A 25,722-nucleotide genomic window follows, 5' to 3' on the forward strand; every position below is an offset into this window, starting at 1 on the left:
GCCCCCCCCCCAAAAAAAAAGATTACTTCCCATCCCCCTTTCTTGATTCATAATTTCCAGCCATTCCAGTGTCCCCATCCATCACTGGGTCTGCCAATTCCTACTTTAACTGATCCCCCCCCCCCCCCCCTGTCTTTCTCTGATTCAGGGCTGGGACTGGTGTGGAACCTAAGAGCATTATAAGAGGTCATGCTGGTAACAGATTCTACCTGGGAGAGAGTTTTTTTTTTTTGTTAATAACCGACCCTACATTAATCTATTCTTTCCAAGAGCTACTCCACTCTATGGACCACATCTCCCTTCAGCACACCCACTTCTACCTCCCAGCACCTCAGATGTGCAAGCGGCTAATCAAACCCAGGTCACCTGGACTGCATCTAAGGCTTTACATCCTTACAACATGGCACTGGCTAGGCTGTGCCTATGCCTTTACCCCTCTACCCCATGACAATAGCTTGGCTGCATCTAGGTCTTTAGTTCTCTACGCTATGGCACTGGCTGGGCTTTACCTCTCTACACCATGGCATTAGGTACCCAAGATTCTTAATGCTCTGCTTGTACTTTTCTCACATGCTGCTTGGCTTTTTTGAATCATTTACAAGGAGGATAAAATGTAAGCTGACTTTGCTTAAAGTATTAACACAAGGAGCCCAACATAAGTTGTATAATCCTGTCCTGGAAAACAATTCTGTGTGTCTAATATAGCTCTAAAAAATATATTTTCTTAGAGTTGAGGCTTGACTTGTGAGAACTAAAAGAAACTGCAGGTTCTAAAAAACAATCCACCATCAGCTGAGGAGTCACTTGCAGTTTCCCACATGAAGTTACCTAGATTAGACAGTCATTCAACTATGGTTAAACATGCACTCCTGCCTAATTACACACTGAGCAAAAACTAGTCCAGGGAATTGATGAAAATCCTGGGTATACCAGAAAGCCAAATGTTAAAGCAGGTAAACTGGTGATGATATCCTACTCCATTCTGAATCTGGAAAACTGGCTGCTGTGAAGAGGAATGTACATATTTGCATATTTTAAGTCCAAAGTGATCAGGTATGCATCTCTCAGGCTTTTAGGACCTGTACAGCCCATTTGTATCTTTTAGCTACTACAAACTTATTTAAATCTGAAAGATCTCAGATTGGTGGCCTTTGGTTCTCCTTTCTCATGATGGCCAAGTACAAGTATTTCCTTCCTTTCTTCTGCAAGTGGGGCATGGTGGGACATGGTATAGACTAACAAATGTCGAGGATTGTCTTGATGTGGCAGCTGGCCTTCTGAAGGATGACCATCTCTGAAAGGGGAAACTACAAAATTCTACTGTATTATATGGTAATACTACCTTCCTTACAAAAACAAATGTCGACTTAGATATTAATTTATTTAAAGAAGCTACATCTATTCATTTTAGCACATCATATTACAAATCATCTAAACTGCAACCTGAAAACCAAAAGGCTCCTGATGTTTTAACAATCTGCTTTATAGTTTATTTTCATCTGTCATTTATGCATTTTCTTTCATTACGGTACTAGTACATCTCGTATGGCTTCATTTATTCTAAACACTATAAGCATGAGTCTGGAAAGCACAGTGGTGCAGTGGGTAACCCTGTCACCTCATAGCAAGAGGTTCTCCTTTTCAATCCTCGGCTGGGGTACCTTCTATGTGGTGTCTGGATGTTCTCTGTGTGTTCACATGGGTTTCCTACAGGTGCTCAAGTTTCCTCCCACTTTCCAAAATATGCTGCAGGTAGATTGGACACTAAATTGGCCCTAGGTGTGAGTGTGTGCACCTTCTGTGGAAGGCTGGCAACTAGACAATGTAAAACTCCACTACCAATCATTCTGCGAACCAATGTTCCTCTGTGGTGACCTCTAATAGGAAAAATCCGGAAGACGAACTATTGGCATGAGTCAAACTATTCAGCAATTACCAAAAACTTTGGTGTGGTGTGCAAGGGCACCTTATGCAGCCTTACACAGTATGCATGGGAAATGCTATTAGTTAATTGCTGCTTCTTGGCTAAACAGATTCTCAACAGTGTGGCAACAGTACTTTCAAGCCCAATGAGAGTGCTGTAGTCTGAGGTTGAGATCTATGGAACTTATGCCTCTACTAATCACAGAGCCCCTCTTTATTAAGGGACACTGTGTTGTACTGATTCAAAGATAACTCCCACAAATTGTGGACACAGCTACTACCCACAAGTCATTCACTTCATTAAGGGCAGTAGCTCCCTTCACTTGCTAGTTTGCATTCATTCACACCAAAAACAGCAATGGTTCTTTAATGTGAACAGGCTCCAGCTGCACAGCTTAGTGCTATTCGGGTGCAGCCTACTCAGTTGGGCACCCTATCTGGAGTTGCTCAAACTACATATCAGATTCATAAACACTGACAGGAGGGCTTCAATGGGATTCAAATGCATGGTGATAATGTCTGAACTATATTATAGTCAAGCAGCACAACTCTGAGTGCTGCATGCTGCTAATTTAAATGGAATGTTTATGGAAAAGTTGCTGCTGCTGGACATGGCTAACAGCCAGATTTGGGAATGTGAAAAGGCAAACAAGGTCACAGAAATGGTACAGACTTCTAAATTAAAGATGGACAGGGAAGGGAAATACATGAATAGCAGCTAAACAGGGGAGGATATTACTCCAGCTTAAAGCACTTCATTGTCGACATTGTTAACACAAATAGGATATTTGGGGAATAAATCCAGCAGATATGCGGTCGGTGTGTACATCAAAACAATTCTGGGGTAGATGGAACACATGGAAGATGATGGGGCACTTGTGTAAGGTCTTATATGTAGCAGATACGAAGGCCTATTAGGCTACTGCTCTTGTTTACAGACAAGGCAGGATCGAAGGCTTTTCCAGTGCAGAAGCTGAAAGCATGGAATCACCGATAACTGATCTCAAATGATACAAGAATGTTAAATCCAACAGGCTACAAGGTATATATTAAAAGTTTACAGGCTGCGTGTGAGCAGATGCCCTGTTTTTTTTTTTTTTTTTTGGGTCTCGTGACAAATTAATGAAAGCTTTGTGTCACATATTCCACACACAGGGGGGAGTCTAGTAAGTGACGAGTTAAAAAATGTGAGGCACAGGTTCTCTGCAGAGAATGATATTCAGGTAGTATTGTATCTTACAGTGTTTTATTTTTATCATCTGCACACTCCAGTGTTATAACTGCAGATGATGCTGTAGACCTGCTTCAGGCCCGCAAACACTCCTGTACAACTAACAGACAGCAAGATGCAACACATACTCGCACAGATGCACCTATTCTCTATACTAAGGTTGTAAGTACAACTGCTGAACTGAAATTCAACATCTGATTCTAACCTGGCAGCTCTTAACACAATGAAAAACAGTCTTACAGAGGCAAACATTCTCTTGATTGTAGTGTAAACACTACTGAACTCAACATTTGAAACATAAATGCTAACGTTTTACTTTAAATAGTGCTGAATGCAATACTCACCAAGTACTGTAATTGTGGAAAACACCTCCTGAGGTGGATCAGTATACAGCTGGCAAAAATATCTCCCCTCATCCAACAATGAAACGTTTGAGAACAGGACTCGAAGCTCACTATTTGAGAAATTTACTAGCTGAAATCTGCTGTCTTTCAAAGCTGGAAAAAAATAAAATTTTTTACAGTCCAAGCATGAATGTAGCAGAGATTTGTATAAACTGATGAAAGTAACAGCATTTTTAGGCATCTAGACCCACACAGTACATTCAATGTAAAGTATTACCAATTGAGAAGCAAGATTTTCTAACACATTACTTCAGGTTTCTATGGAAAAAATCTTGAAATTTAACGTTAGCATTACTATATGCATTACTATACTGTGTGAGTGCGTGTATATAATGTGTTTGTGTATATAAACTGTTTACCTTTACAAAAGTGAAACAAACTAGTGCGACTGCTCATATGAGCAAATCGTAACAAAAATCAAAACCGCAACAGTTTCCAATGTTCGAAAATCAGCAAATCGAGAAGCAGATTCGCTGATGTTTGAACATAAATGTCAAAAAGAAAATGTAATGAAGTGTAAAGCAGGGGGGGCAAGCCCCACTGCACCCCCATGTGGGGGCTGTGCCCCCCCCTTTAATATTCTAACTCTGAGATCGCACTACAGTGGGGAAAGGGACCATTTTCCGAACCCACTATAGTGCAATCTGCCCCAAAATGCCGAATCTGCAATGATCAAATGTCACAGTGCATTCGTTCATTGCACATTCAAACCTTTTTCTGTTCAATGTTTGCAAACTTTGCAAACGTCCTTTCGAACATCTGCTGTTCGCCCTTGTGCAAAACGCACACATGAAGGTAAACCATATATACGTGTGTGTGTGTGTGTGTGTATATATATATATATATATATATATATATATATATATATATATATATATATATATATATATAAATAAAATACCACATTCACCTATGAGAATCTGGTGCTCGGTGTAAAAAGTGCCCAGATACATCCATCCAACGAGCCAAAATCCAGCACTACAACACTATAAATCCATCCACATGGGTAAAATAAAGATATCAGGACACACAAGTGAGCTCCATATAGTCTTTAATGGCCGACCAATATGCCACATCCAACAAACCTAAGTTTCGCCTGCTGGCGTCAGTGTGCACTTTATACAATTCTTATGGAGGGCTCTTAAAGTAACATCATACTACACAAACAGCAGAAAAACAAATTTTATAAATCTGATAAACCCTTAATATAAATGCAAAATAAGCAATAATCATGTAAATCATGTATGTCACAGTTCACCCACAATTATCAACTAACCTCAAGTTTCATGATCCATAGTTCTAAACTGAAATGTTACCAATGATCATTTAATCCTGGTTTCAATAGTGCACCCAAATACACTATCCACATTCTTTTTGTGTCAAAATCCTATGTTTCTGTGCTATAGTTAATCCATTCCCTACTACCTTATCAATACCGAGGAATACAAAGTGGGCCCCAGCATATATCAATGTATGTTTGTATAAAGCACTACGTGACCTCTTACAATGTCACTGATATGCAATGCAATTTGCTGCTTCAAACTTAAAGTCTGTACCACATAGAAAGAACCACATTGGCACACTGTCATGTATACCACCCACTCACTAGTGCATGTGATTAAGTGTCTTGTATCATAAACCTTTGCTGTGTTAAGTAAATGACTTGGTTTTAGAAACCACTTTTACAGTAGATACAATGTCCACAAAAAGTACTACCAAATATACTATTAGCCAATTTAAAGAATGCAGGTTTATTACTTTTCTTGAAATCAGCCAGATGTTCACCAATAGTTTTACCTCGCCTATATCCAAACAGACACTGACCATCTAATAATGGACCCAAAATCCTATCAGTCTTCAAAATATGCCAATATTGCTCAATTGTATCTCTAATTTTAAAGATATTACTACCAAACTTAGTGATGAACCTGATGGCCTGCATACTGTTTTTTTTGTGGAGACTCATTGGTCTCTAACAATTGTGATCTTGATGTTGAATTGGTCACGTGCATAGCTAAATCAACTTCTCTAGCTTTATATCCTCGGGCCAAGAACTTGGACCTCAACTGTTGGGCCTGTACCTGGAAATCCTCTGGTCTACTGCATATACGTTTAAGTCTCTTAAATTGAGCTTGAGGAATGTTTGTGATATGACTAGGATGGTTACTGTCAGCTCGCAACAAAGAATTATTTGTAAATGGCTTCCGGTATAAATTTGTAATTACTGTACCCTCTCTCAGCTTTCGTAACCATAACATCCAAAAATTCTATGTTGTGGCCATCTATTTTCTTACTAAACTGAATACCATACTGATTGGCATTGAGAAAAGCCACAAACTTGTGCCATCTGTCCAATGTTCCTTGCCATACTACCAAACAATCATCCAGGTACCAACGCCACATCAATAATTCTGCCTTAAACTCATGACGTTGATTAATGACTTGTACCTCCACAAACCCCATAAACATATCTGCATATATGGGTGCAAATGTTGCACCCATTGCTGTACCCTTGATCTGCAGATACCATTATGTCCCATACCTAAGAGAGTTATGTTCCAGCACCATCCCTAACAAAGTTAATAAAAATGTTTATTCACTAGGTCGATAATAATTCGAAACCTCAAACCAGTATTTCACTGCTGCTATTCCTCACCATTGTGGGATACTCGTATAAAGTGCCTGGAGATCCAATGTGCCCATATAGGCATGAGACGGAACTTGTAAAACATCCATTAGCAGTAAGAATTGGTTGGTATTCCTAATCCTGGTATCTCTAATCCTAGCTGACACACATTAATTGAGGTTTCAATTTAGATGCTAAATTCACTGACAAAGATTAAATAAAGGACCCTCGCCCAGCTACTATGAGACATCCTGGAGGTGAAATAACCAATCTTGGCTACTAGATAAAAATATTGGGGTAGTGGATCAATTAGTCAGCTGTTGTTCTAGGTCCATATTAATAATCTCAGCCTCCCTGGCTCTCATTAGAAACCTATTTCTTGTTTAAATTCTGTGGTAGGATCTATAGGAAGATGACAATAAGAAATCACATCCATAAGATGTCTCAACTTGTTCATACTCCTCCTTACCCCAGACTACAATGGCACCCCCCCCTTATCAGCTTTTGTGATAACCAATCTGTCATTTTTCTGCAAATTTTCTAATGCTTGTTTCTCTGCCAATGTCATATTTTGCTTGAAATTCTTAAAAATATTACTGATTCAATTGTAAATCCTGTAATTCCCATTCCTCAAAAATTTTAACCACCCCATAATAAGGTGGCTGAAAATCTGATTTCCTAAATTTAAACCTGTCGGGTGGGTCACTAGTCTGGGGTCTGTGATCAAAATAATATCTTAAATTTAACTTACGACAAATAATTTTCAAAAACAGACAAGTAGCCAGCTGGTACAAAGCCAAAACCTTTATTAAGCACTCTATATTTCAATTCTGAAAGGTCATACCGAGTCAGATTGACCACTAGTTGGTTCTCTAATTCCTGGGTATCATTGGGAACACGAAACCCATCTATCCATTGTTGATCATTTTGCTGAACATATACACCATTAATTTGACTACAGTGTTTTTTGCCCCCTTGCCTAAAGGGCCTCTAGATCTCTTGGGCATAGGGGAAGTTGACACTATCGGTTCACCTCCCTCCGTTCTCAGTGTCTGTGTTCAAACATAATGACACATCAGACACACTAGAATGGTCTAGATTTTTTTCTACTCAATATAGACCTAGGCCTTTTCCTTTTTGGTCTGAAGGACCCTTTGCTAACCCCTTCTGAGAATCTCAATGTCCTCTTGACTTTTTTCCATGAATAAGCCTGGTCATTTTGATAATCATTAGTCCCTTTGAAATTTTTTTGACTTCCTATCTAAATTCTTTTTCCATTTTTTGCACCTCTAACACACACAGCATATCTATCACTATAAACTGTATCTTGAGAATATTTAACTGCATCTACATAAACTTGATTCAACTTCTCTACCATAACTGCATGTTGCTGTTCATAATATTCTATTAATAGCCGAATGAAAATGTTTGATGCCATCAATTGTACGTGTCGCCATTTATTAAAACCATTGGTTTTCTGCCCCCACACCTGGTTCTATATAGACCGCAAGGCCTCTAGGGGCTATACTGGCCATGGAATAAGCTTTTAACTGTTTTCTATGCCAAACATTAGCACGTACTTTTTTAGTAATTTCTGTCAATTGTGTGAACTAGGACTCCAAATTCGTTTTAACACAACCCATTTGTGATGTTTCTGTGCCCCTTCCTACATTAAAAGATGTTAAATCATCATTGTTCGTGGCTAGATTGTCCAGAAAGGATTTTAAATCCTGTGCTTCGGCCATGGTTTTTCTATAAAAACTTGCTAATATACTCATAAGAACCCTCTTGTGTGACTCAATATACTCAGGTCTACATCAAATATAATGTCACCCAATTAAACTAGTTATGGTTTAAAAGACGATGGTACATATATACTTTCACTATCTAAATCCGACTGCCAGTAAACCATACATTTATTACTTCTATGGTGTTACTTGAAAATATAAATTTAATACAGCACAATAAACATAGCAGCCAGCATTTGAAGAACCAAGGGGCAATAAACTAAATAGACATGTTCGAACATATAGAAAACTTATTAGTCATTAAATCCCAACACAAACCAGAATTCTAACAGTGGCCATCCTTGACACTACAAAATGAAATGAATCCTAATCAGTATTTCCACCATGGAGGAAGTAACCAGAGGACAACTCCAAACCCAAACCTCAAAATATTGCACCCTGAAGGAGGGATACCAAAATAAGCTAACCCTTTTAGTCATTGCTGAGGCAATAATTCTTACAGATGGCATGCAGCAATGGCCAAGTGGCTATGATGCAGATATCTGCAAAGAAGACACTCTAGTACAGGAGTGATTGCATTTAGAGTGGTTCTTAAATGAAGCAATTTCTAATGTATATTTAGATGCCCACTTGCAAAAGGGAAAGCAGAAGATTGTTTTCTTGGCAAACGTAGAATCTTCCCCCTCCAAAGCAGACAGTATGTATGTTGCCACACCTTGCTGAAGTCCTGCATATGCCCCTGACAAAATGCGATAGGATATGATGGTGCATATTCCAAGGAGTGAAGCGTTCCCAACCCATCAAGTTTCTGCTCTGGCAAAGGAAACAGGAAACATGGGTTAGTCTCCAGGGATACCATATCTTTTATACACAAGGGAGGACTGAAGCTTCAAAATTCTAATAGTAAACATCATGCCCATCAGAAAAGCCTTTATCCAAGACATGAGCTTCAATGCCACCAAGCAAGCACCTCAAGCAATAGACAGGCAAATCTAAATCATACAGTGTAAATCCCAAGAAGAATTCTTCAAAAGGATGGAAATGTAGCATTCATTCTAGGAACTGCTTATCCAATGGGTGCTGTGCCACAATCCTTCACTCTAAAAGGTCATGAGGGGAATAACAGTTAATAAATACACCCCGACTATTGAATAATTGGGGCATAAATCACAAAGGTGCACAAGGATCACCTGCAAACTAAGTGAGTATTACAGTCTAAAGCTATATCCAATCAAAAAAACTTACACAATTGTACTTTAAATTAGTTTATCATAACATTAGATGCTGTAACAGATCAATGCTGCAGTAGCCTTAGCTATATGGGTTTCTCCCCTTGCCACTGGCAATATATATGGGCTCACTTCTGAATGTCAAAATACTGAAATATTGAATTTCAGTATCTCAAGGCCAGAATGCTGAAAGGCCAGAAAAATGAAAATGGAATATACCAAAGTTCACAATATCAAAAAACACAAACTTAACATCCCCACTTTTCCTTGACATAAGGCAAAATGAACTCAAAACAAACTACCATACGTTTAAGCAGGGGCAAGCCTCCCTGCACCCCCCCACACCCCCGCTACTTATACCAACTCTGAGGTTGCACTAACACACACAAAAAAAAAATACTTGTGCCCTAAACTACCATGACACCCAAAACACAATCAAACCACATCTCTACCCAAAACCCTTACAAAAATACCAACCTACCTGAATCTCCAAACATAACCACACATCGGCCGCCATGTTCACAACTGAGAAACCACTAAACCTTAAATGGACAGCACACTAAAAAAACACACTGCACAACAAATACTGAACATTCGGCAAACCCAGATTAGACAACTGCACTTTTGCCATTCTGGTCTCAAGATACTGAAATTTGATATTTCAGTATTTTGAGATTCAGAAGTGGACCCATATTCATATTTTATATATATATATATATATATATATATATATATATATATATATATATATATGTGTGTGTGTGTGTGTGTGTGTATGTATATATGTATCACAAAGGCAGGAGAAAACTACTACAAGTGATCGATTATAACATCTGTTTTGTTAACTTACAAAACTGTACCATGTTCAACATTAGATTACTGTTGCTGCAACCTGCACTATATAGGTAGATTTCTATAGTTTAAAAAGTTAAACGGGAGGAGAAAAATAATTAAGAATCCAGGAGCTACTGGATAACGTTCTAGCAAAGCCTGTTCTGGACCTGGAAGAGGAATCCATTTTGTAGTGCTTTATCTAAGTATGTACAAAGGACCACATTGCTGTCTCTAGAATATTTCTGGAGTCCACCGCTTTCCAGAAGGCCAATAAAGCAGCAAAATCCTTAGTGGAATGAGCCTTAGCCATGCCTTGACATGGCTTATGATGGTGAGAACAAAAAAAAAATTGCATGAGACAACCACCTAGAAATAGTCTGCTTTAATGCTGGTTTTCCTTTTTCTCTTACCTTCATAAGAGACAAACAGCCGATCAGCTTTCCTGAAGGATTGAGCTTTGTCTAAATAGTATTGGAGCTGCATGTCTGGCCAGGGAAATCATAAGAATCACAGAAGCCAAATTTCCCAGAACCCTGACAAATACATGTCAGACAAACAGTTGTGTGCTCAAAAATTCAGGAATAACTTCTGAAACATTTTTACTTTGTCTAGAAGAAACTACTCCATGGGCAGAATCCAGCAGCCATCCCATGAAAACAATTTTGTCTGAGGAGATGACAGAAGACTTTTGTAAGTTGACTTGAAACTACAAACCAAAAAGAAGACCGTATACATTTTCTAAGGACACTTGACTAGAAAAAAAAAATCTGTTAACTTAAGACAATAGTCCAAATACTGACAAATGCAAATGCATTGGAATCTGCAGAATTTTATCTTCCTTGCTCCTGGGATTAGGAAAAAAGACAAAGATTAATAGACTGGTTTAAAATAAACTCAGACCACTTTAGGCATAAGAGAGGGATTAGTTCTCAAAGAAACCCAAGCTTTGTGGAAAAGTAGGGTTGACTCACCAAAATAATGTTTAACTCAGATATTCTCCCCAGACCACATGTGGAAAAATGGGAAAAGGAGTTGTGGATGGATGGACAGATATTACCCTAGCTGAAGTCAAAGCAATTAGCAAAACAATTTTCCATGTTAACAACTTTTACACAAGGAGGTATAACTGGTTTCCAGGTGGACATGTAAAATCCCTTTCAAAAACTGCTTAAGGATAACTAGAAAGGGTAGAGATCCAAGAACAGAACAGCAGACATGACTAACAAATGACCCTTGAGAGAGGAAAAGGAGAGGCCAAAGGACAGTAACTCGCTAATAATCATGAACTATGGGCAACTGGGCCTTAAGAGGATCCTGGTTCTTAGACTGGTGCCAAGTAGGAAATCTTATCTACTTACAAATACATACACAATTTCCTGTTAGTAGATTTATTAGCCTCCTTCAATAGTTGCTATACATTCTCAGAAAAAGTACTTAAGACATCCAAGTTATATCCTCCAGGCTTGTCAACTGAAGAGCTTTCAGGTTAAGATGTATTTAACTCCCAATCTGGTGAGACTGACTACAGTCTGTATGGAAGCCTTTGGTAATTGCTCCTGGCAGGTTTCCTATGGAAGAAAGGACCATTGTTGCCTTGGAAAAAAAAGGGGTCACCACCACAATCTTTACAGTGCCCTTCTAGATCTTTAGTGGAGCCCTGGACATCATTGGAAAGGGTGGAAAAGCATACAGGAACATTTCCATCCATGAAAATGAGAAGGCATCCATCTTCTAGGCCTGATTGCTAGGAATCCCCGAGCAGAAGCTTTTTAGTTGTCTACTCCGAGAGGAGGCAAACCGATCTACATGAGGAGTTTTCCACAGCTGGATCAATTCTTCAAAGACCACAGGACAAAGCTTCCATTTGTGAGGGCCTGTCCTGCTCATCTGCTACAATGTTTTGCTCTGATGCAATGCTTGAAGCCTAAATAGTCAAACTGAGCTGAGTTACTACCTCCCAAACTATCATAGCAAGTCTACTGGGGGGTGAGATCTGGTACCACCCACTGTTTATGTACCACATCCTGGAGACCAGAAAGGATTATTGGCTTTCAAGGCATTTGTCAGTGTCAGCATCTCTGAATATGCTTTTGTCTGTCTTGATTGTTCCACAGACCTTATGCTTTAACCAGTTTTAAAAACACTCAAGTGTGGTCTGAAGTATCGGCTGTGACAGACTGAAGGGGAAGTGGGAGAGAGAATGTGAGGCCTTCATTCCCACAGAAATGAGTCTATGTATCACAAAACCTACCCTCCTTACAACCCCCAAGAGAGGAATCTTAAAAGATAAAAGGATCATAGAAGCAATGTATCACAAAATCCTGACAAATTTAGTGGCAAATACTCAGCTGTGTGGAAAAATTCAGGAAGAACCTCTGAATCACTTCTACTTTGAAGGAAGAAACACTCTTCCCAGGCAGAATCTAACAGACATACGAGAGCTCTCTCAACCTCTAACACACAGAATCTGGACAAAGCCAAAAATAATAGGGGGGACACAGCCCCCAAACTAGGGACAAATTTAAGATACTGCGCTTATAAACTTAGAAAGTTGCTAAGATAAAAGGTCTTGTGTTACTATGCATTTTCTGAATGATATGAAGTCAAACTCAAATGTCTGTCATTTAGTGAATTCAGTCCTCACTGATTCATTATAAAACCCAGAAAATCACAAATTTTATGAGGAACAGACCAAAAATAAGAGGCAAAAATGTGGACATTCTGCAAAAATCTTGACAGTTGAGAGGTATGCTTGAGATGGGATAAGAGTAGATTTCTGTAAGCTGACTTGAAACCATAAACTAAGCAGGAGATTCTTGCAAATACAAGGGAATAGTCCAAATCAGGAAACGTGAATGCTGTCAAGTCTACAGTAAGCAATACTGGAGCCAGACATTTTGTGAATACCCTTGAAGCAGTGGACAGTCTTAAGTGTAAGAAAGGGAGCTGATATAGCCAGCTACAGAAAAATCTTAATCTGAAGTGTTTGCCAATGGGTATCTGATCCCCTTAACACCATCTTCACAATAAAAGCTTGGAAAATAAGCAGATCTGTCAGTGTTTGAAGAGACATTTTTAACTTTGGGACCCTTACAAAAACATTGTGAAAGGATAGGTCCAGCACAGTCCTCTAAGTCTCTCTCTCTGTCACCATAGAAATACTTCGCTCCTCTGGTCTGCAGGCACTGGTTCTATGACTCCCCGAGATAATATTTGGTCCAGACGAGGAGAAAACTGGGATATTTGCTTTTCTGAGCAAGGGAGTACGGTTCCCATTGCCAAGTGTACCCTGCTGAATGACTTTCCGAACCCAACTGTTTGCAAGAATGTGGTGCCACAAGGGAAGATAAAGACTCATGTAGAAGGACAAATTGCCACAGTGAGAAGGAGGGGAACCGGAAGTGTCCAATAATCATACATTTTGGACCATCCTTGATTCAAATAAGCTTTCCCTTTCTTTCTGCAGCCTCCTGTTTGGAAGCACCTTGGTGATCAAATTACTCATTAAAAAAGGGAGCAGAGGTAGAGAAAAAAAATTTTTTGACTTAAAAAAGGAAGGATGAATAAGTTATCCTTTCTATCAGCTTCCTTCTCCCATCAAACCTCAAACACTTCTGCTACAGAAAGGCCAAACAGATCTCCCTTGTCCAGGGGATAATCTAAATTTACAGTTTTAACATCTTCAGGAAGATTTGGAGTATATATCCAAGCAAATCTTCTCATGACTGATCCAGAAAACCATCTGCAGAACCATAAGAATACTTCATGGCATGTTTAATAACATGAGAAGCAGAAATACAAGAGGCCTTTAAGGATTTTTTGTTTTTGCATCAGAATTCAGGTTACAACAAGCATCTACATGCCTCCAAAAGACAGAAGTAAAAAAATTAAACATATGAGATGAGCCTGGCAATTTAAACTTCTGAAATTAGAGTGGAAGCAGAAAACATTTTGTTCAAAAACCTGTCAAAACATTTCCCATCCTTGTCAGAGGGAACAGGATTGGTATTAGCAATTTATACAGCATAAGCAGTTTTGGAAAGGGAAAGGAAATCTCTGCAGGGTCAGACTTAGGATAAGAAAATTAGAAGTTATGTACTCACCATAACGTTCCATCTGAGTAGGTGTATTCATTTGTCTGCAACCTGTGGGTTATGGATCCGATATCGGATCCGAACCGGCATGGTTTTCCAGCTATGGATCCAAGCTCTCAGCTCCTCCCCTCACCCATAATGCCCTGCTCTACCCTCATGACCTCAGATCGAGTTTGCCAACAGCAACAACACCCTGAAAAGGGTAACAGATAATATGCAGGAAACTGAAAGGCCAGGGGGATAGGAGGGTGGGATGGTTGCAGACAAATGAATACACCTACTCAGATGGAACGTTATGGTGAGTACACAACTTCTAAATCTGAAGTAGGAGATTCATTTGTCTGCAACCTGTAAGACAGAGTCCCCAGCTACCTGAATCTTGGGCGGCCATCATGGAAGGATATTCCGGAGCACCGCGGAGCCAAATGATGCTCTACCCCTAGATGCAAGATCCAACTTATAGTGGGAGATAAAAGTATGAGATGAAGCCCACGTGGCTGCTGCACAAATATCATCTAGAGGAATCCTAGCCTTGAAGGCTGCCGAGGTAGATACTGACCGGGTTGAATGGGCATGAACACCCTCCGGTGCGGGCCTTCCTGAAGCTTGATAAGCCAATAAGATGCACTGTGAAATCCAGCGGGACAGAGAAACTTTAGAAATTGGCTTGCCCAAATTAAATTTTGCAAAGGAAATAAACAACTGGTCGGATTGCCTATGACCAGCCGTCCTGTTTAGATAAAATCTAAGTTGCCTGTGGACATCTAATGAGTGAAGCTTATATTCACCTTTGTTTTCATATTTAGGGAAGAAAACAGGGAGGTTAATGGACTGATTAATGTTTGCTTCAGAAGCAACTTTAGGAAGAAAGGACAGGTTGGTCCTGAGGTAGACACGGTCCGGATGAAATACCAAGTAAGGAGGTTTAGCTGATAAAGCTTGAAGCTCTGAAACTCTCTTGGCCGATGTAATGGCTACCAAAAAAGCTGCCTTGTAAGACAAGAATTTGAGATCCACCGTAGCCGCTGGTTCGAAAGGGGGGGCGGTCAAGGCCTGGAGAACCAAAGAGAGGTCCCAAGGAGGAACCGCTTGTTTTACAGGGGGCCTGAGAAGAAAAGTACCTTTAAGGAAAATTTTACACAACTTGGCTGACATAAGAGGATTAGAGTCATGGCCAATGTGATAATGAGAAATTGCCGCCAGTTGTACTTTGACTGTGGAACTGCTGGCACCATCGTTAAAAAGAGTGGTTAGAAAGTCAAGCACTAAAGGGAGAGGAACCATGAAGGGATTCAGGCCTTGCCGCTCTGCCCACAAAGAAAACTGTTTCCACTTGCTGCGGTAGACCTTCCTAGTGGACGGTTTATGAGCTGCCACCAGAATTGCCTTAACAGGTGACGAAATACCGGGAGTCCTGATCAAGAGTGGAACTGGAGCAGCCAAGCGGTCAGCTTCAGGTTGTCCAGATTCGGAGGAGGTATGCAGGATGGATGGGATATGAGATCCGGAATGGGATCTAGAATCCAAAGAGGATTCACCGAGTGAGACCTTAGGAAGGGGAACCAGATCTGTCGAGGCCAAAACGGAGCAATGAGAATCATTCTGCAACCCACCCGAGAGGCTTTCTGAAGAACTTGGAGCATCAGAGGCAAGGGTGGATAAGCATACAGAAGACCTGGTGGCCAAGCATGCACCAGAGCGTCGTCTCTTGGGGAACCTCCAGGAGGAGGTATCAGAGCGAAAAAACTGTCGCACTTGGTGTTTGAGGGAGAGGCAAAAAGATCGCATGAAGGAGTTCCCCACCGTGCGAATATGCGTTCCGCTACTTGACAATTGAGAGACCACTCGTAAGGGGTCAGAATGGTGCGACTGAGCTTGTCCGCCAGGATGTTGGACCGACCCGGAATATGCATTGCTATTAGAAAGCGATTGGTGGAGATTGCCCATTCCCACACTCTCATGGCTTCTCGACAAAGAGGGTAAGACCTTGTTCCCCCTTGCTTGTTGATGTACCAGACCACAGACATGTTGTCCGATTGAATCGCAATTGTTCCCAAGGGAAGAAAGTCCTGAAGTGCTAGCAATGCTAAGAGCACTGCTCTCATCTCTAGAACGTTGATATGCAGTAAGGTCTCTGAATCGTTCCACGTGCCTTGGACGGTCCGGCCCGCAAAATGCCCCCCCCACCCGAGGCGGGAGGCGTCCGTGGTCACCGTGGCGAGAGGGGGAGAAGCACAAAATGGGCGGCCCTCGTGGAGGACTGGGGAGTGAAGCCACCACAAGAGGGACCGCTTGCAAGCCTTGCTGATCGCAATGGGATGATGCATAGGGAGAGCAAGGTAAGACCACTGTACTAAGAGAGTCCACTGTAGGATGCGCATATTGAGCCTGGCAAGAGGGAGAAGTGCTACAGCAGACGCCATGGACCCTAGAGCCCTCAGGACCAACTCCGCCGGAACAGAACTTGAGTGGAGAATGGCCCGCACCTGGAGCTGCAGATTTTGAACTCTGTCCGCAGTGAGGAAGGCTCGTAAACTCCTTGTGTCTAGCCTGGCCCCTATAAAATCTAAGAGCTGTGTGGGCGCCAGGTTGGATTTCTTTGTATTTATTGTAATGCCCAGAAAAGGAGCAAGATGGAGAAAGGAGTCTCGCGCCAATAATAGTAGATGCCTTGTTGGGGCGGTAAGAAGCCAGTCGTCCAGGTAGGGAAAGACCTGCACCCCCTGAAGCCTCAGGTGGGCCGCTACCACTGCTAATACTTTGGTGAACACCCTGGGGCTGTGGTGAGACCAAAGGGAAGGACCTGAACTGGTAGTGACTGGCTCCCAGCCGGAAGAGGAGGAACCTCCTGGCGCCTGTCCATCAGGATGTGGTAGTACGCTGCCTTGAGGTCTATCGAGCACATCCAGTGATTTTCTCCCAGAAGGGGAGAATAGATTGCAGAGTGACCATCCGAATTTTTCTTTGGGGACTGCCAGATTCAAGAGAGAAAGGTCTAGAATTGTTCTTAGTTCCCCGTCTTCTTTGGCACTAAAAGAACCTGGAGTAGAACCCTGATCCGATCTGGTCTGGGGACGGACTGGATGGCTCTTTTCTTTAGCAGATGGCCAATTTCTGCCAAAGCGGCCTCCCGTTGACCGGGTGGAACGTCTGGGAGGGACTTCAACTTTGGGAGGTGAAGAAAAGGGATGCGATATCCTCTGGATATGATTTGGAGAACCCAGCGGTCTGATGTTATGGACTCCCATGCCGCTAGGTGCCCCGAACGTCCCCGACTGCCTCCAGAGTGGAGCAGCCGGGCAACCTCAGGGCTGCTGCGCGGGCCGTTCAGAGAAGGGTTCCCTGGACCCGAAGTTTCTGGGAGCCCCTCTGCCTCTAGGGTGGCGTCCTCCCTGTCCTCCTCTGCCACGGAAGGACTGGTTGTCCGGAGCAGGCTGGGACTGCTGCGACTTCGAACCACATCTTCTTCTGACCCTTTTGGTTCCTAGAGTAGGGCCTCTGGGGTGCAGAGAAGCAGATTCCGACGGCAGACAGCGTCTTCCCGTCCTTCTCGCTCTGGGTCAACGTTTGTGAACGGTTTTGCCAAAGAGAGCAGAACCATCAAAGGGGGCGTTCGCAAATGACGCTTTGAAGGGCTCAGAAAAATCGCAGTGACGGAGCCAGGCCTGACGTCTAGTGACTAGGCCTGCCCCGCGGCTCTGGCGGCGCCCGTAGCGTGGGAGAGTAGCCACATAGAGGTATTAGTAACTGACCTAAGAGTGGCCATGCGGGTGGAGTGCAGCACCTTGTCCTCCTCCGACATGGACTCTGGGGAGATGCAGCGTATTCTTTAATGAGATCTCGCTGCATTCTAATAACGTGTGCCAAGTAGTTCAGCGCCCTTACCGAGAAGGTCGCTGAACTAAACATCCACTTCCCCAAGCGGTCCATCATCCGAGCCTCCTTGCTCGGGGATGGACTGAGGACTCTCCTGAGCAAGTTCCCTCTTGGTGGCCGCCGTCAACATGGCATCTACCGGAGGCCCCTTACTCCAATGGGCACGGTCGGACGGTGGGCTAAGGATCCTATCGGGCCTCTTAGGAATTGGCTCCACGGTGTCCGGTTCCTTCCACGCCCTGGTGGTAATGAGGTCCACCAGGGGTCGGCAGGAGGGACACCCAAGAGGTAGACGGGCCCGCTTCAAATGCCTCCAAGAACACGGACTCGTCCGAGGAAGACTTGGGGCAAACCACCCCTTATACGGAGCATTTCCATGATGTCTCCAAATGAGACATCCTCGGGGTGACCGTGGGGAGCCTTCCCTTCCTCCAAGTCCGTGTCTTCCGTGAGAGACTCGGGGAGTCAATGTGCGTCCTTTTGCACGTATGCTAGTGAGGGACATCCTCTGGGGGGCTGTCAGAGGACTCCTCGCAAGCCGCAACCTGTTCCATTGGAGCAACTTGGGGCACAGAAGCAGGCTGTCCCAAGGGCCGGATGGTGGAAGCCTGGCCCGGTGCAGAGGGAGCGCGGGACGGAGCCGAAACAAGTGCCGGGGGTCCGGAGACCCTCAACAGGGCCCTCTCCACTACATCAACGCCGAAGGGAGCCGACCTCGACCAAAGGATCTGACAATCGGCTCCCCTCGGATCCGAAGAGTGGATCGAGCCGGCGCCGAAGCACTCGGATCCGAAGGGACAGTGCGCTCCGACACAGACGGCGCCGAAGGAGCACTGATCCCCCCGGATCCGAGGCTCGGATTCAGGCTCCGAGAGGTCGGATCCGATGCACTCGAGGGCAGGGTCGGATCCGAAGTACAAAGTACTATCGGCGCCGACCCACCCCCGGCTCCGAAGCTGCTCGGCTCCAGTTGCTCCGAGCCCGGGTAGCAAGTCGGAGAAGGAGCAATCGGTTTAAAAAAGGGTGTTGAGCTCCCCCCCAGAGGGGGGGGGAGGCAAGAGCACTCCCATCTGCATCTGGGCCTGGATGAACCTTCTCATCATCCGGTCCAGATCAGCATCCGAAAGGCTGTACGTGGATCTCGACGAGGCTACCGAGGTAGGCCTGGAGTGCCTCCTCGATAGCCTCGATGGAGATCGGGTCTCCTCCTCCTCAGGTCCCGGTGAAAAACACACAGGAGACCGAGCCGACAACGGAGCCGGGGGAGAAGCCCGCTTGGCTGGCGGGGCCGAAACAGAGGTCTCGGCCCGCCGCTTATGGTGCTTCTCCCTCCGGTCCTTTTTCTTGGCATCCCTCTCCTCCGAACCAGAAACGGGAGGTTGAGTCCCAGGAGGAGGAGGGGGTGCCGCAGAGGGAATAACCGTAGGCACGTTTACTCCGGAAGGAGCGGAGGTCGGAGCCGAGTCCGGCGGTAAAAGGCCCGCCAAAACAAGCTTGGACCTCCGCTCCTTCAATGCCCTGGGGTTGAACCCTGCACAAATGGAACATCCAGATGTGAGGTGTTCAACCCCCAGGCATCTAACACGAGTGTGGCCATCAGCTAGGGACAGATTATGGCCACACTCGGAGCATTTAGAAAATATAGACTTGGGCTGGTCTGCCATCCTAGTCTAAAGAAAAAAAGTAGTTACCAAACTAAAGTAACTATACAAGTAATACACACACAGGCCCAACACACACTCTACGCCAACAGCGAGGGGAGGGATAAAACTTTTAGATTACCTCTAAAAAGTAACAAATATCAAAGGGGAAACCTACTCTTTCACTCAAAAAATCAATACAAACTTCAAAATTCTGAATTTTAACAATAAAACTACCACTTAGCTTGAGAAACAAATCCAGTCACCATGCGCGGCAAACGAGATCTGAGGTCATGAGGGTAGAGCAGGGCATTATGGGTGAGGGGAGGAGCTGAGAGCTTGGATCCATAGCTGGAAAACCATGCCGGTTCGGATCCGATATCGGATCCATAACCCACAGGTTGCAGACAAATGAATCTCCTACTTCAGATCAAGTATTTGGGAGTCAGAGGTACTACGGACATCAAACTGACTGGTAAACTGCAGTCTATGAAAAAAATACTCTCTAAAAGCAGAAGAGGAACAGTTTCTGATTGGAAAAAAATCCAACTGTCACAAATCACAATACATTTGCTGAGTAAAGGAAATTGAGGATACCTTTTTTTCTTCTCTTTACAGCATAGGAAATGGGAGCAGAAAAGGCAAAAATTAACTCCCTAGCAAATCTTCCCTGTTCATGGAAATCGAAATGAAAGTTTTTTTTTTTTTTTTTAATAACTTTTCCTGTTCCTTTGAGATTTCCCTGGAAAAGGACTAAACTAAAGGAGGCATGTCCTCCTAGGATCCTTTTCCTAGCTATTAGGTAAAAAAACCTGAACCCTTCCCTGAAAACCACCAAAAGTGGTTCTCTATTGCCCATATAAGGCAACTCTACAGCTGCAAAAATCTTTGGTGGCTGTAGATGTTACACTATAGGGATTGGGGGGAAAAGGTGAGTGGTCTGAGGAACCATGAGTGGACACAGCAGAGTCACCCATGTGGCACAACTAGAGCTAGCATGACACCTTAAGACACTTCTTTTTGTGGACAAAGGAACAAAAATCACAACGACCAATAACTGCTTCATAGTTTCAGCTGGGGATAAAGCCCTGAGGACCAGAAGTAGATACTGAGAGTCGGTAAAGTATTAAATCAGCCAAAAAGTGTTAAGACCACTGACAGTTTGCACAAGCACAAATTGTCCTGCCCCAGTGACTAAAAACTATGCAACCTTTAGGAAAGAAAAAATACTTTTATTCCACAGCATGCATACAAAATGTTCCCCTAACATGTAGTGGCAATCCAAAAAATAAAGTTTTCCAGCAAGACAAATATTTTTCCAGAGAAAAAAACATTTTCTAAAGAAATTATTTAGTGGAAGGTCTTCTCCAACAGTGGAATTTTCTCCAGCACTCTAGGACTCGGTCACTAGGGTATGGTATGAGAAGATGCATGAGTGGGCACCGTCTCTAAGACCACTGACATCCCACAGTCAACTACAACAGCCGAATCCTCATCCGTGCAAATTTCACCATGAAGACTTCAGTAGCTATTAAGCCCAAGGTGGTACTGTAGCATTTACACCTGGATCCTACTCTGTATCTTTATACAGTATGCCATATCTATGACCTTTTGGGCTTTCTTCAAGGCAGGTATGGCCAAAACTTAAGTGTGCCCATCTTTGTACATACTAACATTATCCTTTGTAATGGAGTAAGAAAAGTCTTCTCATATACAACACTCTACATTCCTAGAACTGAAACCAGTGGAATATCCACTAGTAGGATGCCTCTATGAAGTTTCTGGCATATGCTATAAACAAGACACCACATAATGCCACAGGTAATTCATCCCAACACTATTAAAATAAAAAAAATAAAAATTGTTAAAATGTTTTCACCCTGAAAGCATAGAGGGACTACTTCAGACTAAATCAATGCAGACAACCCATCAAAAAACTTCAGTAGATCATGTGACCACTCAAATCCTCAATATAAAACATAGATCTTAAATTAAAAAAAAAAATCAGTATAAAACATGTAATAAAAACAAGAACAGAACATTCAATTCATATCTCTTTTGATTTTAACTTTAAAACTCAAATAGAATGATCAGCAAGCCCCACACTAGTTTTGGCATTAGTTTTTAGCTGCCAAAACAATTCACAGGATTTCAGTTATTCACTCCAAGTTCCCCATCTTAAATATACCACTGCTTGCTTCAACACTTGAAATTAAAACTTATGATCCATGAACTGGATAATGTGACATTAAAGTTCATCTGGAGCATTTCTCCCCGGGCCTCCGCTGAAAACAGGCTCTGTGGAACCTAGTCGGACTTTCCCGGTCAACAAATGATAAATAAATAAAATAAAAAAAAAATTTATTAAAGTTTTTTTTTTCTTAATACTGTATAGGCATGTTCAATTATGAGATCCCACAAACACCATTCAGTTTTCCCTATATGAAATGCAATGCAATCTTCTCATAATGCTAGATATACTACTACTATGGATCCTTAGTTAAAGTAGCCCAAGTTATTTTGAAACCACAGCCCTTGAAAAAATACTGGACATTGTCTGCACCATCCACTTTTAGATGCCTCTTTTCCTCATGATACCCTTGAATCAAGATTACTTCTCATCATGTATCTTTCGGCTTTTCCCGGTTAAGGGTCGCCACAGCGGAACTCTGGTCCGCTAATGATTGGCAGTTAATTTTTGCGTACTGAGTTGCCAGCCCTGATGCACAACCTTCAACGAAGGTACGCCCATTCACGCATGTCTCCACGCAGAAGGCGCTCTAGCTGAGAATCGAATTGGACAGCGTCTTACTGTGAGGTGACAATGCTACCGCAGCACCACCACCGCGGACTGATTACTTCTCATCATGGAATTTTTAAAACACATTCCTTTGATATTTTGGTTTAATTCCTACCTTTTTATTTAAGTCACTGAAAGTAAAAATATCCAAGTTTTTGTCAATCACCTTTTTTAAAGCTAGGCTTTCATTACTGCATCTCATTACCATAGCCTTTTGTTAAACGTTCCAATATACATGTTGGTTAATTCCTCAGTCCTGTTGTAAACATCTCCCACCTTACCTAGTAGACTTCTTATTGGCTCATAGGTTGTTACTAGGTTAATGACCACTACGGTCCTTACATGTCTAGTGCACACCAAACCATCTGGATCCCAAGTATTATATAGTGAGAAGGTCATGTTAGTAGTTAGGTAGCTAGACAATTGTGTGTGTGTGGGGGGGTGTTAGGATAATTTTTTTTTTTTATTGACAGCCAATGTCCACAAAGGAAATGGAGGCCAGATTGGGGGTAAATTTATTATTTCTCATCCAGTTGTCAAGGTTGTTTGAACAGGGTCAAAGATGAACTCGGCTTTACGTGGATGGGGAGCCTATTCCATAGTTTAGGGATCCTTCGGGACACACATTCTCACCATCTAATGTTTCTGGCACTGTTTATTTTGTACACGTGCATTAGATTCATCAGGGTTATGTCTGAGGAAGCCCTGTAAGCAAAACAAAGGTCTCCTCTTAGCAGCCTGTAGGAGACGGAATACAGAGCCTTTAGGATATCCGTGTAGGACAGGGTAATCATGCCCTGCATTCTCCTGGTGAGAAACCTTTATGGGTGTTCCAACTGTTGCAAGTGTCTGGATAGATACATGCCAAAGGGGGCACTGTATTCAATGCTAGTACCATTCTATGTGGTCCTTATCAGACTTAACTTCCTTGGACCTGGATGTCATACCATTACCTTTATGTTAGGTGACATAGAATGATTTTCTTAAAACCTTGGGTACATGTTGGTCAAAGGTCAAACTGCTGCCTACAAGTGTTCCCAGATCTCCTACTACTGGGTCGACTGTTAGGGGTACTTTGTTTTGAAGAATTAACATGGGATGACAGTTTCTCCAAAGGGCATTATAATGCATTTTTGGCATGGAGTTTTAGGCAATGGCACTAGTCATTTTTCTGTATTAACTCATTCTCTCCACTACAGCTCTTTTGAGTGTGTACCTTTAACTCCCAGTGGGTGTGGCTTGAGCCTTTCTGAAGGTATCACTTAACAGCTGCAACAAAAAGTACAGTTGTGTACACCTACCATAAATGTAGATGTTAGAGTATTATTCACAGTTGCAGTCATTACATTTGGATAATCTGCTGGCAGGTTGCCCTCAGTCAGCCTGAATTCCAATGTCTTGGGTCCTGCATCAGTTGCGGTCTTCTCTTCCATGACGTCAGGTCGTCAGGGGTATAAAACATGCAGCCAATGCCATTTTCTTTAGTTTTTCTTGCCCCCGATGTCAGGTGCCCCCAAAAAGATAGCAATTATCTATAGATATATAGATATATATATAGATATATAGATATATATATAGATATATATATATATATATATATAGAGATATGTATATATATATATATATATATATATATATATATATATAGATATATGTATAGATAGATAGATATATATATATATATATATATATATATATATATATATATATACACATGCATCAATATAAATTTTACCTTCATCTACAAGCAAATACACCACATAGGTTGTAGAAGATAGTGAAGGAAAGATACCTTTAAACTACAAAAAGAAAAAAAAAAATCTTGCTTTTTTCCCCACTTTCTGAAAGTTAAGAAAGTTCAGTTACAGATCTGCTGTTCTGAACTGTTTGGAAGTTTCTAGAAGGCCAGTGCTTGCTTGGGCTAAAGGGAAATCTCTGTGTTCACCAGTGGGAGTGGTTAACACTGAACAGCCTGCCTGTCCCTGGAGGAGTGGTTACTACATAGAAGCTGTAGTTTTATTGGTCATTTTGGGTCAATTCTAAACTCCTTGATCTGTCTCTCTTAAAACCCGGCTGTCTCGTGGTTTTGGCATCTTTTCAGGCTTGCTAGTTGTTGCTGAAGCAACTACCAAGGAGAGAAAACGCTGAGAGAAGAAAAGGAGCCACTTTTGTGATTTTAAGTATTTTCTTCTGATATTTTGTTAAGTTTTACTGCTTTGACGCCTACTTTTTGGCATTTTCTGGCTTGCTAAAGTTTATATCTGTAACAGTAACAGTACTTGGAACACATCTAGAGCCTGTTTACTGCATTTCCTGTGTTGAACTTAATTTAAAATAGTTTTTTTCTCTAAAAACTGCATTTTACCTGATTTTGGCCTAGCACTCAAGTGTGGGGTCATTTATTGCACTGTTGTGATTATTTTGCTGCTTATGTAGCTCTGCTAACTTTAAAATACAACAAAAAGAAAAAAAAAAAACAAAAAAATCTTGCTTTTGTCCCACTTTCTGAAAGTTAAGAAAGTTCAGTTACAGATTTGCTGTTCTGAACTGTTTGGAAGTTTCTAGACGGCCAATGCTTGCTTGGGCTAAAGGGAAGTCTCTGTGTTCACCAGTGGGAGTGGTTAACACTGAACAGCCTGCCTGTCCCTGGAGGAGTGGTTACTACCTAGAAGCTGTAGTTTTATTGGCCATTTTGGGTCATTTCTAAACTCCTTGATCTCTCTCTCTTAAAACCCTACAACTCACTTTTTGCGCGGTTTTGTGCACTGAGCAGAGTCGGGCAGCGCCGCCTAAACAGGTTTAAACTATTCCAGGCTCCACAAAGTCTGCTCTTCACTTTTTCCCTTAGAACTGTTCAAACTCTCAAAGTAATCACTCTATTCTCTTTCTAAAGCCCTGTACTTGCTCAGCTCTTATAAGGAAACACTAACTAAAGCACTACACCCTCTGACTTCTCATAAGTATTAGGCTCCCGGTTGGTCCTTCCAGATCCAGTGAAAAATCAGTTCCCTTCCCTAATCTGATCAGTAAAAAAACCAGTTCCCTATACTAATCTGGTATGTCCAAGGGTCAGTTTCAAGGTTACTCTCCAGTCCAGCTGGTGAATCTGGGAATTTTGAGGCAATGTTACAATTGCCTTATGTACACAGACAACCCTCTCCTCCTTCCAACAAACTCTAATACATGTGAGAGATGCAGTTACACAGCCAAACTGGAAGCAGAGCTCTCTCAACCCAAGAGTGGCAGTGTCAGTCAGGAGGAAAAGGTAACCACCCACACCACAAAATCAGTCTCACACAGACCTATTGCATCTGCAT

The 25,722-nt window shown here is 42.3% G+C and overlaps 1 protein-coding gene across 5 annotated transcripts in view; it reads right to left on the reverse strand.

Moving 5' to 3' along the window:
- The window catches only part of CADM1 (cell adhesion molecule 1), a 1,905,513-nt gene that overhangs the window by 607,221 nt on the left and 1,272,570 nt on the right, over window positions 1-25,722 (reverse strand). For all 5 annotated transcript variants that reach the window (XM_044081147.1, XM_044081146.1, XM_044081145.1 and 2 more), the window contains one exon: window positions 3,499-3,651. In XM_044081147.1, coding sequence (XP_043937082.1) covers window positions 3,499-3,651 — 153 coding nt within the window. The remainder of the gene's footprint in view (window positions 1-3,498; window positions 3,652-25,722) is intronic.

The sequence above is a fragment of the Protopterus annectens genome, chromosome 8.part0 (assembly GCF_019279795.1).
Source record: "Protopterus annectens isolate FY-2018-M chromosome 8.part0, PAN1.0, whole genome shotgun sequence".
In the NCBI taxonomy this organism is placed as follows: Eukaryota; Metazoa; Chordata; order Ceratodontiformes; family Protopteridae; genus Protopterus; species Protopterus annectens.